Consider the following 14,661-nt stretch of genomic DNA (forward strand, 5'->3'; position numbering starts at 1 on the left):
CATTTTTTTCACCCAGTCAGAAATAGTTTCCTCCCAATTTAATTTTTAAAGTAGTAACCGGTAAATTTATATGCAAGAAATCAAATTTTCCAAACTGTTTTTAAACACAATTGTGTGTGTTATGTTTATATTTCTCGTCTCCTCCATCCCTCTCACAAATGCACATGCAAGCTGGAAGTACCTAGGCCTACGTATCTGTCTCTCTCTCTCCAGGCAATAACTCTTACAGAGTTGTAAAGAGTGCATTACATTTTAAAATCCCTTTGCAGAACAAAAAGTTACATTTGTTCAGATAAAATTTCTGCAGATTTGATGAATAAAACCAAAATTCTTTCAGTCATTTATCAACATAATACACTATTCTCTTAAACTAACTGAGCACACTGGGAATTAATTCAATAGCTTTCCCAAAGTATTCTATGAAATGTTGTTGTTGTTGTTTTCTAATGCCAGGCGTTTGACAATAAAGTCATTTGACCTCTTGCACTCCAATATTTTTCAAAGATATTATCATGACCAGCCACTGAAGCACAGATTTTGAGGTGTTCCGAATCCATTTCTTGGTTTGAGTTGCACAATGGGCAGTTAGGGGACTGATATATTCCAATTCTATGCAGGTGTTTAGCCAAACAATCATGGCCTGTTGCCAATCTAAATGCAGCTACAGACGATTTTCGTGGTAAATCGGGAATTAACTGTGAATTTTGATGCAGAAAGTTCCATTTTTTCCCTTGGGATTGTGTTATCAAATTTTGTTTGTTGAAGTCTAAGTATGTAGATTTAATAAATCTCTTCATAGAGTAATACGTAGATTTAGTAACAGGTCTGTAAGTAGCAGTGCTGCCCTTCTTTGCTAAAGCATCTGCATTCTCGTTTCCCAGGATTCCACAATGGGATGGTATCCATTGGAATACAATTCTTTTATTGAGTGATATTAATTGAGAGAGCATTTTAGTTATTTCTGCTGTTTGAGATGAAGGTGTGTGTTTAGAGACTATTGATAGAATAGCTGCTTTGGAGTCTGACAATATAACTGCATTCCTAAATGTATTGATATGGCATAAAAGATTCCTGAGACATTCACTTATTGCAATGATTTCACCATCAAAACTTGTTGTTCCATATCCAAGTGATCTATAAAGTGAGAAGAGACAGCACGTAACACCTGCACCGGCACCTTGTTCTCTGGAGACTAAGGATCCGTCGGAGTATAAATGAAGCCAGTTTTGTGGAGGGTACCTAATATTAATTGTCTCTAAAGACAATTGTTTCAGTATTTCAGTGTTTACTTCTGATTTCAGTATTACTTCTGTTAAATTTAGATTATATTCTATATTTAATAGAGTTAAAGGGTTTGGTTTAATTTGGAAGTTTTCTTTTAAATTCGGGATATTATTCTATGAAATGTTTCATCTAAAATTTTTTTTTTTTCGAAAAGGAAGCAAAAACAAGCAAAACTGTATTACTCTTTTTTTTTTTTGTTTGAAATATCTCAAAGAATAACCCCCTGAAATTAGTGACATTACTTACAGTTCACCCTGTTTATATCTGTGTGCAAATGTGGCTGTACATACGCTTATTTTCCTATGAAAGTTGTTTGGAAATGGCGCTTTTTCAATTCTGTGCAGATAACGTTCCTTATTAGCATTATCCGTAAGATTTTGATTTCTGAAAACTATAGCTGGTTCAAAATCCTTTAACTTATAACGATTTGGTGAATAGTTATGTACAGTATAAATATACAATAATTACTTGTTTCTATTTCCTTCAGTAATTCTATCCAGAAATGTGTAGATATGTAAACAAATATAATACAATAAGCAAAAATGTGAACTGGAGATAGTAATAAAATTACGTTGTTATTCTTACCACTCCATTTTCGTCTCCTGGCATCCATTGCACAATGGATTCCGTCTCTTTGTCCCAGAAGTATATATTTCCACAATCTGATCCCGAAACTATGTACTCACTCTTGGGGCCGAAAAAGCTTATTCCTTTCACTATAATAAAAGGTATATCTTATTTCTTTCAAATAGTTATATAACATATCTCTTATAATTAAAATATGTACACACAAAGTTAGAAATTTTGATAGCACATATTCTACACTAAATACAACTTGGTAAAGTGATTTTTTTCTCCTATCAGAAAAAACAGCATAGAATAAAAATCTATTTTCAATGTTTCAAGAACACCACTATTACGGTTTCTTCTTGTTACAAGTAACAAGATGCATGACAAGTTTAAAACTACGTACACTGTACACATTTTTATATAAACAGTCCTAATAATAATTAATAGAGAAAGGATGTTCTACTGGTACCAGTTATTGTGCAATGTATTATTAGACATCAATTCAACTACTAAATGGACCAGAAAACATGGTATCAGGAACTGGAATGAAGAACTTCACAAAATTATAGAAGAAAAACAAATGGCTTTTAAATGATTTCTAAACACAGGTAAAATTGAAGATGAGATCAATTATAAACACAAAAAAGCAGTAGCCAAAAGAGAAGTCAGAAAACGTCATAGAAGTAACTGGAGTAAGTTTTTCTCAGATTTAGAAACTGAGTTAACAAGACCTAATCCTAATACTTACAAAATTTTAAAATTACTGAATTATGATGTTAAAGAGACTGCCAAAATTGAAGTAGTTTATAAAAATATATGGATAAAATATTTTGAGCAATTATGGAATAATGAGACATTACTTGATAATTGTCCAACTTCAAATAATGATCATCATGAACACTTTACCATAGATGAATTAAATGATGTTCTAAAGCAGTGCAAGAACATCAAAGATCCAGAATGTGATAATATTAATATGGAACTTACAAGTACGCCAGCAGTGAATTCAAAGCACGACTATTAACATTATACAACGGAAGTTTAGATGGAGAAAGCCCCCTTGATATTTGACATAAGGCTCTGGTAATACCAATTTTTAAAAAAAGAAGATGGGAGTGACTGTGAAAATTACAGCGGTATCAATCTTCTAAATTCAGGATATAAAATTTACACAACAATTTTAAAATAAAAATCATATACATTTTATGAAACCAAATTAATGGAAAAACAAAATGGATTCCGGAAAAAGTAATCATGTGCTGATGGGTACTTTACTCTAAAAATGATAATAGAAAAAAAAGAAGAGTTTAATAAAGAGAGACATTTGGCTTTTATCAATTTAAAAAAAACTGCATTGCATAGCATCTACACAGATGGTACATATCCATCTTCCCACTGCGCCTTTTGCAGTAATCCTAGTCATAATCATGGAGAAGGATCACTTTTTTCATTCAGAGAAGCAATCTATTAATACTCAAATATCTATCTACTACAGTACTAGGATACAAGGTGACAAATCGAGAATACTCAGCATCAAGAGTATTAGAAGCTCAAGAATGCATCTGTTAACAGACTGTAATCATGAACTGAGACGTCACAATTAGAGGTAGAAAAATATAGCAACTGCGACAAATATGGTAGCAAATAAGAAGCACATTTTTCGTTCCTTTTTTAAGTTTGTTTCACATTTCATCACAATTGCAACCTTTAAAGTCAGTTTCATTACTGCGAATTAAGGCTATAAATGAATACTATCATGATAGAGATACGAGAGATTTCAAAGAATGCATGATCTTTTTTTAATTTCAACTTGAATACATCCATTCAGTGTCAGCTATATTGTTATAGGAAAATGTGTTATCAATGTTTCGTGTTTTTTTTTTTTTTGGCAACATAATTGAAACTGTAGGTAGTTATTTAACTAAACATTGCAACACTGATCAGATATGTCCATTACCATTTAGGCTATATATATTATTTCATTTATCCCTCTCTAATACATAAAACACCACTCTCTAATACATAAAACACCAAACATGCTTCAGCTAATATATGCTATTTCTTCAAATAATTAATGTTATAAAATGCTATTTTTTCAAAACAATTTTGCTATATATACAAAAATGTGTGCTATAATTTCATACATTCAGTCATAATTGATGCTCAAGATCAAGCATTGAGAAAGTGATATTGTTAATAAATTTGTGCTTAAGTTATTCAAGATGACAAAAGCCAGATAAAGCAGTGAAGTACTGATTGAAATATAAATTGAAAGTGATTACTCTTATTCTTAACATTTAATGGCAGCTGCTGATGTCAATCATTCTTATCACGTTATGATAGTCCATCAGTTTCTCCTGGTGAATTACGAAAGCAATAAGAATTGGAAACTGGCTTCAAGGAAGACAATGTAACAAAAGGTGAACCCAAGTACAGAGAAAGAAATGTACACTGCATACAGTTTAAGTCACACAGAATTTGTGTGCACTCAAAGTTGGGTTCTGGCATCTTGTCAGCCCATTTGAGTTGTGTGGATATAAAGGAAAAATTGTGACGGTGTCGTGTATGGTTCCTGGGGTAGCTCAGTCGAGAGAGCATTCGTGTGCTAAGCAAAGGGTCCCGGGATCAATACCCAGCCCCGGAACAATTTTTCCTTGAAATTATTCGAACCTGCTTTACAGAGAGCTACCACCTGAAAGCCAGACTTGCATATCCTGTATACACTTGCTGAAAATGTTTTGAAGATCATTCCACACCACTTTCATCTTGTGTAAAATAAGAAGCAATACCCAACAACTTTGTATTAACATCTTGATTATGTATAAACTATTGTGATACCTGTAGCATTATTTCTATGGCCTTCAAATCGATGTATGTACTCAGAACCATCTGGATGCCTTGTATCAAAAAGGTAAATATCTTCATCATTATATGAGCCCAAGACTTCTGTACCATTGTAATTAAATACAGCACACGTTACATGAGTGAACGTGCCGGTGTTTGTCTGTAAGGAAACAATAAAATTAGATTAATACAACAGAATATCAAGACAAAAATACCCACAAGACGTTTTAAATATTTTCAAATTTTACAATTTCTGTGATCTCCTAACATAATAGGCCTAAATTTACACAACGCCCGAGACTAAACTATTTTAGCATAAAGTACTGCAACACAATTATATCTATGCTGTCTGAACAAGTCAATAAAACTACTTTTCAATAATTAAGCAGTTTGGACTTTTTCCATTGCTAGTTGTCAAAAAAATATATAAACACACTATGTTTCAAAGAGTGGATCTCTCTTCATATTCAGGTGAAAAGGAATCTACTGTGGGGATCATTACAAAAGAGCTAACCTGTCAATCAGACAACCTGTAAATTAGACCTATCTTTTGAATCCAATATTATGAACTGAACATCAGCAAATTTTAAAGCTGAAATTTTCTTCTTTCTGATAATATATAATATTATACTACCATTAATAACTGACAAGTGAGTATTATATTATATTATATAGGAATGGCAGTGAGTTCAACATTTCTATCTCTTCCCTCCATTGCTAATTCTTCTGGAAATTTTCAAGTTTCATGTTCTTCCATTTCTAAAATTGAACACAAATAGACAAAATTGTTCATCTTTTTCATTTTCTCTCAATCTATGAGTAGTTTGTCACAATCACTGTCCAGGTAGTCAGTAATTTTTCCAAATTAATCTTCAATTAATACCCTTTTCAAAATATAAACATATTGTACTAAATGGCAGTAATACTAGAAAACGTACAAAATGCAATGTAATGTGTATTTATATAATTTAATGTAAAAGAGAAGTTGAAATTATAGTGTTATAGGAAAATCGAAGCAAATAAACAATTACATGCACATACTTGTACACATACACAATTTCTATGAAAATATAGTTTACTATGGCATTTTTGAGTTAAGAATTTTGAATTTTAGACTTTCAGAATATTAATCTGGGGTCTTCAATCACGTGTTGAGAATATTTGCATATCATTATGATTATATCATCCGAGACTTCAAAACTACACATGCGACAATGTGGAAAAATTGAGTCTTCAGCATCACACATATTTCAACATTGTCAATTTTCTCCACACCATACACGAGTTCAGAGCGAGAACACTTACTTCAACACTCCCTAATCATAGTATCTATTTCAGTGTGGCAAATGTTACCTTCAGTGTAAACTGGCGCCTCCCAAAAACAATTAAAGGTAATTCCTACCCTTTTACACAATTCTCGAGTGTACAGAGCTAGAAAGGCTCACAGGTGGCATAATATAGAAAAACGTTAAAATATAATTCAATAAAATACTGGGAGCCTCAGTCAAATATGGCCATATTCTCAATACCATTAGTTAATTCCTAACATGTGAAGGTCAAATTACATCACACACATGAGGTGTGCTCAATTAGTTTGAGTCACTCAACTGTTGTATCAAGGCGTGTTCCATTCAAAGTGTAGTATTTCTATAAGAAGAAATGTTGGATGATACTGTGACACTGGGCACCACTTGGAAAAAATCCCCTAGAAACCCCTCATGTGGCTTGTCTAACAAGCGGAAATTTCTCATTCTTTTATGCATACAGCTACAACGCTATTAAAAATCGTAAAATCATACAACATTACTGTGTTTAATGAGCTAAAAACAGGTGATTCTGGAAAAAGGCATACATTTTGTGAATGGATTGTGAATAATGTGCATGATGGAGAAAGAGACCTACATCTTACTTTCTTCTCCACTGAGGTTTGGTTCCATCTCCATGGCTCATATATTCACAAAATTACTGCTACTTGTCCAATGAAAAACCAGGCATTACTCACGAAGTTCCTCTACATCATTGGTATTCAATCTATGGTATGCGTATCCCTGGAGTTGTCTCAAGGGGTATGCATTCAACTTAATATGAATGTAAAAATGCTGACATATTTATTTTATTATATTTGATAAATATTGCAGTTTATGTATTTTCTCTTACAATATTAACTCTTGTTTTTCCTTACTTCAATAATATTTTATACTATAATTCATTACTATGAATATTGCATCAATAACTACTGTATATATAATAATGATAATGATGATGATGATTATGATGATGATGATGATGATGATGACGATGATAATAATAACAATAATAATATGTTTTATTTTACATTAAAAAGTTAAAAACTTTTAAAAACAAATCTTCGAACAACATATGAGGCATTCAGAGCTAAAGTGGATCAAGTCCATCAGATGTAGTTTTGAGATAATAGGACTTAAAGTTAACTTTCTCTAGTGGATTATGTAATTTGACTAGCAAAAATTTTATCATTCCATTCTCAAATTCTAGATTTATAAAATAAAAACAATTATGATGTTAATTGGTGCAACGCTTTGGTGACTTGATACACTCTGGCTCAGAACATCGTGAACAAATAATCTGAGCCAAAAAGTGACTAGTGTCACCTACCGGCGAATGCTTGGAATTAAGACTTGATCCATTACTGCTCGGAAAAGATCCAACTTCAGATAATCAGAAAATGAATTAAACTCAATTTATGAAAATTTGTGACTTGATCCACTTTAGCTCTGAATGCCTCGCATATTATTATACACAGTGCTTTCCTGTCAGAATGCCATCATGGAACCAAGAAATTTGTTAACAATTTTTCCTATAACTCCACTTAGATCTTGAAAGTCTTAAGTTGGACGAAAAGGAGATTAAAAACGATAAAATTCCCATCCCTTGCACTGGACAGTAATCATCTCCCCTTCCACTATAGAGTTCCACAACCTTTTTCTCCAGAATAAAAGCACTGATTATACATATCCTGAACGCAGTAAAATTACATTTGACCTCTATGATCGTAAAAAATGAATGGTATCATATTATTCTACTCTGAAGCAAAACAAATTAAGATGTAATATTCTGCTTTTTAGACTAAACTAATGCTGATGCTACTTACCAAATGTCTTGGACAGAACTTTTTGAGCTGGGTGCTGTCTGACACCCTTCTTTTATCGTAGATACGAACATAATTATCACGACCACTGACACAAAATTCATTGTTATTCAAGGGATTTGTATGAATGCTGTACAAAGCTATTTTCCTTTCACCATCTTTTACATACAACAGCCTGTAAGAAAATCATACTTTCAACATACTGGAGTACAGAATGAAAATAATTCATCACATACAGCTCTAAAGCTTACAAAGTCGTAGACAAAAGTCATCTATGATCCGGTTGAGGATACAAAAAATTTAATTTTTAGCTAATTGAATCCTTGAAGTACAGTGTAATGAAATAATTATAAATTATACAATTGACTTTTTTATCTCATTTCTTTACAGTAAACGCTACTAAATTCATCATTAACAGAGGAATAATATAATTCTGAAGCTAAGTTATGTTCAGCAGACAGAACAGCCAACAGCAATAAACCTCTTTCGTGATGTAAGTTACCAGTAAATGTTTTATAGATTTCAATTAAAAAAATGTGCTGAAGCTACCGCAACAAAAATTTTTAATGTAATTCTTAATATTACATACACATTAGGAAACACTTCAGTCAAAACATAAGCTATTACTTATTTTAGCGACTCATAAATATATCAGTCTTGTATGTCTTATAATACAGTCATTTGCAGTACCTGTACATATGCCTCTAAACTTCCACAATTACTATTTCAGAGAGATAAGTGCAATAAAGAAAATGTTAAAATATAACAAACTTCATCAATTATTTACTTCTCTGGCTTCGTCTCACGGACATCCAGACTCATAATTAGTGCATCTTCGCCTGAACTAAGAAATACATGTGGGGTTTCCTGTTGAACAGCCAACTTGTGGGCAGGTCCTCGATGCTGAGCCAAGCGACGGGTTGAACGGCAAACTCCTGTAGAGGATAATTCTGCTAGACGGATTTGGCCATCTCGTCCACATGATACTATATGTGTGTCGCCAGTTAATGGTAAAAATTTTGCCTGAAAATGAATAAAAATATATATTGCGTAAATCAGTCATGTAATTCAGTATGTTCTCATAATATTTCTGTGGAATTAGGATTGGAATACATTTTGTGTGGAGCTGGAGTCAGTGGAATTTATTACAATGACAAGCTCTAAAAAGCTTAAGAAAATATATTATTCCATATCAGGATTCATTATGGATACATACTTGAAGGCCGCCATCTTCAGGTTGCAGTCCTTTACCTCCTATGTCCATAATTTTAGCATAGTGTTGCTGTCACCAAAGAAAGTTCGCTAGTCCATGTGTTGCCCTTACACAGTATCAATTATATCACATTATTCCATCAGAAGCTATAAAATGAATTGTCAAAAATCCCTAGTCAGTAGTCTCAAATGTATTCTTACTTTTGTGTTGCGTTTATATCAAGTTCATTCATTCATAGTGTTCTGCCCAAGGGCAGGTCTTTCACTGCAAACCTAGCATCCTCCAGTCTTTCCTATTTTCTGCCTTCCTCTTTGTCTTCTCATATGATCCACATATCTTAATGTCGTCTATCATCTGATATCTTCTTCTACCCCGAACGCTTCTCCCGTTCACCATTCCTTCCAGTGCATCCTTCAGAAGACAGTTTCTTCTCAACCAGTGACCCAGCCAATTCTTTTTCCCCTTTCTGATCAGTTTCAGCATCATTCTTTCTTCACTCACTCTTTCCAACACAGCTTCGTTTCTTATTATTTTGTCTGTCCATTTCACACATTCCATCTTTCTCCATATCTAGATAAATGCTTCTAGTAGTTTCTCTTAACTTCGTTGTAATGTCCATGTTTCTACCCCATACAATGCTATACTCCACACAAAGCACTTCATTAGTCTCGTTCTTAGTTCTTTCTCCAGAGGTCCGCAGAAGATGCTCCTTTTTCTATTAAAAGCTTCCTTCGCCATTGCTATTCTCCTTTTGATTTTTTGGCAACAGCTCATATTACTGCTTATAGTACACCCCAAGTATTTGAAGCTGAAGGAGAACTTGAATGTTAGAATGTACGCACGCTTCCTCCAAAACATTTTGCACCAGTTGCTTCATGATGTTCCCCTTGCGATGTAAAGACTCGATTGGTGGTAGTACCATTTCCCACAACAAACTGGAAGTAGGGGTACTTCGAAATTTTAAAATAAGAACATAAGTCATTGAAGGTACCATTGAAAACTACTTTTAAAAAGAAATAACTTTTACTGAAACTTTTATTTTCTAACTTTAATTGGTTACTCACAAAGCAACAAAAATAGTATCTTCTGAGAAATGCTGTTCGTTGTTAATGTATGTATACCCTTCATAGTAATTGTTCAAAATGTTCGCCACCTTGTGCTAACCAACGTCCTGATCTCTTTCTAACATCCGTGATTACACGGAGCACTTCAGCACACCTGAGAGACCCACAGGCTTCTCTAATTCTTTGTTTCATGTCTTCTCTAGTCCGTTGGACGCACCTGATAGACCATGTCTTTAATTCTCCTCTGCAAGAAGTCATTTGGAGTGAAGTCAGGAGATCAGGCCAGCCAAGTTACTGGTCCTTCTCCTCCAATCCACCATAGGGGAATAACTGATTAATAACTACGTGAAAAGTGAGCCGGACAGCCATCCTGCTGAAGCCACACCATTAATCGAAGCGCAAGGGGAATATCATGAAGCAACTGGTGCAAAATGTTTTGGAGGAAGCATGCGTACATTCAAATTCTCCTAAAAAATGTATGATCCTATGACAAGGAGGAGGCCACACCATGTGTTGAGACTCCATACATGCTGGTAATCCACTTCACGTAGCCAGTGTGGATTAACCGAAGACCAGTAATGGGCATTGTAGAGATTCACCTGACCATTACTTTTGAAAGCTGTTTCATCAGTCTACAGAATTCTAAACTCGAAATCATGGTCTGTGTTTAGAAACCAGTTTCAGAAATCAACACTAGTCTGGAAGTCATGTCCCCCAAGTTCCTGATGGACATGAATACGGTATGGATGAAATTTGTTGTCTTTGAGAATTGTAAACACTGTACTATGGTGCAATCCTGAGTCACGGGCAATCCTTTTTGTGAAGTCACGAGGATTAACTATCACCGCAGCGAGGACATCAGTAGTTTCTTTCTCATTCCTCACAGGTTGTCTGATACACTCACTCTTGTTGTGTTTCAGTTGCATCACACTATTGTACACACACTTTGCAAGACACTGGAAAACATTGTACAAATGATGGGCGCACAATGGATATCTCTCTGCGTAAACATGTGCTGCTTCTCTGCAATTCCGATGGCATTCTCCAAGTATCATCAACATGTCGAATGCTTATTCATTTGTGAATGGCATTTTCCAAATAGCAAACTCAAAGGGAGACGACATCATATGGACGAATAAACAAAATTCACTGTTGCTATGCAAAATAAAAGACGATGGAAAGTGATTTGGTTTCAAGACTTGCAGTGTTTACAATTATGCTGTACTACTACCGGTACAGTATGTACATAAACAACATACAGCATTTCTCAAACGATACTATTTTTGTTGCTTTGTGAGTAAACAATAAGAGTTATAAAAAAAAGTTTCAGTAAAAGTTGTTTTTTTAAGTAGTTTTCAATGATACCTTCAATGACCCCATGTTCGCCTGATACGGGTGGTATATATCCTTTAATTACTATTCTGCTTTGTTACAATACAGAATGTTGGAAAGAAATGATCTGTCATTATTTGTGTATATTTAGATTGAAACTATGAAGACATAACCGTTTTAACAACTTGTGAACCCAGCTCAAGTCATCCCACAATGCGCAAATTCGCTTTTCTAAGACTTGGAAAATTCCAGCTAGTCATTCTTTTGGCACGAATGTACATACTCAAAACGTAGTAACGTAAGTGATGAGGTATCCCAGCTCTTAAGCCTAATTATTTTCGTATATTCTTAGAACACATGCTAACAAAAACAGAACGGTTTCTTCCATCTTCTATCCACACATTGTAGAAGCTAAAAAGAGTGTAATTGACGAATTATATAATCATCACGTACTAAAATAATTAGTTCATTTCTCATCGTTCTCATTACTGCGGAACAAAATCTTACTCTGTTAATAGATGTAGCTTTAAAAAGGCAAATACCAGTAGAATCAGGGAGTTGGTTGCGGGATATTTGATTTTCATCAGACCCACCCCTTTTGAGGTAAATAGTAGCTATGTAAGAAAGCTGAATGTTGGTCCCTAGTATTCATTAATTCCTTCTACCTCCTGTACAAGATGTTGAAATCTGGAATCTTGAGTTAGTGTTGAGAAGATAAGAGTCAGGATCGATAAAATACAGCAGAATCCCGATTATCCGTCATCCTATTAACCTATTGGTGGATTATCCATCTGTCTTTCTCTCGCTTTTTTTCTGCAGAAATATATAAAGTACTGTACATTGTATTAGCACGTTATTTTTTCTAGAGAGTGTTATTACAAGCCTTTTCCTTTACACAATATAGTCTACTGTTCGAATTGTGGTACTGTATAACTGCTATATAAAATGTCGTCTACGGGTGTCAAAAGAAATCTTGTTGTGCTAAGCATTGAGGGAAATAAGTGTAAATAAATGAGTGGTTTGGGAAAAGAGAAACTGTGGTTCATCTCGCAACAGGATATGAGTTTGAAGTGTATAAAGTGTTTAAAATACAACACGAGACTACAATTTCTACAGGCAGCCATTACAAGGAGTTGTCTTGCCCTTCAAAACTCGTCATTGACAATGAGACTTAAATTAGCGAACTTGTGATCCACTACCTAGCATATTAAACACAAAGCCACAGTGGAATTTTACCAAAGTATATTATTCACTAAATTTACGAAAATACGAGTATTACATGGTATGGATTATCCGATTTTTTCTATTAACCGTTCAGCCCACCCCCTTCATTATCACGGATAATAAAGGTTCTACTGTATGTACTGACTCCACAATTCTGAATATATTTATGATTTTTAATTGGACAGAGCCTAGATTTACAAGCACTAAGAGTTAAGAATGGTATACTAGAGTGGATATGATGTCCATTAAAATGGTTGTAAACCTACTTCACAAGACTCAGAATCTAACAAGAGAACCAAGTCACAAGAACTGTAGAATACATCATGTGCATCACATGCTAACTTATAACTGGTGGTTAAGACCATTAAAAGTATCAAAGCGAAATATCAAATGACAAGAATGACATCTAACAAGTAAACATTCTGATGGGGGGGGGGGGGGGGGGCAGATAAAAAAGTTAAATTTTTTTCTTCCACCATGATAATAATGTCAAAAGAAGTGCTTATACAAATTTTGGCCACTCGACCGCAATTACAAGGGCCATAAAAAATAAGTTCGCCATGGGCCATTAACAGAAATAAAACACAATTTCATTGGAAAAATTTATCGGAACAGACACAGCAATTGCTGAGCTAATTTTCAACATATTCCCCACTGAGATATTTGTCATATTATGGGATTGACGAAAAGGATACAACAACTGATCCCATGATATGACAAATGTCTCAATTCCAGTAGAGGATATGTTGACAAACAGCGCAACAATTGCTGTATTTGTTTCAATAAATCTTTAAATGCAATTGTGTTTTTTTTCTGTAAACGGTTCCAGGGAAAATTACTTTCTGGACGGCGTCGTAATTGTGGTCGAGTGGCAAAATTTGTATAAGCACTTCTTTTGACATTATTATAATGGTGGAATAAAAAAATTTAACTGTTTTATCTGCCCCCAACAGGATGTTTGCTTGTAAGAGGGGTGAGAACATAGCCTGGACCTTTATAAACTATATTAAGTAAAAACATTAACTACTCGTACATCCAGGCTCCAAAACAATTATTCAACCTACAATAATTATTGTAGATATCAAATTTGCATTTGCAAACAGTTCTATGAATTGGAGAACTGGTGAATTGTGAAAAGTTCAGGATAGGTTACACATCGTATGATGACGCAGAATATCTGCATGGAAATATCATATGTACTTCGGTACATTAAAATAATATATAGGTTACACTAGCTTAGGTCACCAACAGTTTAATTCAGAAACATAGCTGAAGTTTTTCTATTGATTGTATAACTGAAATAATTTTATTACAGTTCACTGAATAGCTAACCTGAAAGACGTTGCTCCTATGACCACTGTCATATGAAACTAGAAACTTTCCAAGTGCCCAGTCCCATACAACAATACTGAGATCATCTGAGCCACTAGCAAGGAGAGTGCCGGAGTTATTGAAGTGGAGAGCATTAACACAGCCATGGTGAGCTTCCAGCTTATACATCAATTCTAGGCGCTGAACTGAATGCAAAGAACCGTAGCAGCGCTGCTGGAACAGTTCTGCCCCCTGACGACGTCCACTCACACCCTTCTGTCTGGAATGAGAAGTCAACTATGTAGAACTACTGAAACCATTGCAGTAATTGTAATAGGACAACAATATTCTCAACACCTCAATGGCATAACACACTTGATGGTAATGAACACAGTAGCCTACAGTATATATTAAAAACAAAGTTTAAGTAAAATATTCTTTGATATACAAGATGGGTCAAAAGTCACTTTCCCCAATATTAATTCTTGGGTTTCATACTTGTACACATATACAGATGTCATAACTTGAAAAAAAGAATAGCTGGTGTAATAAAGTGGTGGGTTGGCAACCATGTTCATGCATCAACTGTTTTTCCAGTGTCATGTCTTGAAAACAGCTCTCGTTTTGCCGATATGTAGTTGTGTATGACATCAGGATGGAGCACGACCTCATTTTGGTGTAGGAATGAGGGA

General features: G+C 34.4%; 1 protein-coding gene across 3 annotated transcripts in view; it reads right to left on the reverse strand.

The window, feature by feature from the left end:
• LOC138703219 (DDB1- and CUL4-associated factor 8-like) overlaps nt 1-14,661 on the reverse strand; it is a 79,859-nt gene that overhangs the window by 45,154 nt on the left and 20,044 nt on the right. For all 3 annotated transcript variants that reach the window (XM_069830927.1, XM_069830926.1, XM_069830924.1), the window contains exons 3-7: nt 13,991-14,249; nt 8,613-8,848; nt 7,829-8,000; nt 4,693-4,858; nt 1,870-2,000 (exon numbers count right to left, since the gene is read on the reverse strand). In XM_069830927.1, the coding sequence (XP_069687028.1) occupies nt 1,870-2,000; nt 4,693-4,858; nt 7,829-8,000; nt 8,613-8,848; nt 13,991-14,249 (964 nt within the window). The remainder of the gene's footprint in view (nt 1-1,869; nt 2,001-4,692; nt 4,859-7,828; nt 8,001-8,612; nt 8,849-13,990; nt 14,250-14,661) is intronic.

This window comes from Periplaneta americana, chromosome 7 (genome assembly GCF_040183065.1).
Source record: "Periplaneta americana isolate PAMFEO1 chromosome 7, P.americana_PAMFEO1_priV1, whole genome shotgun sequence".
In the NCBI taxonomy this organism is placed as follows: Eukaryota; Metazoa; Arthropoda; class Insecta; order Blattodea; family Blattidae; genus Periplaneta; species Periplaneta americana.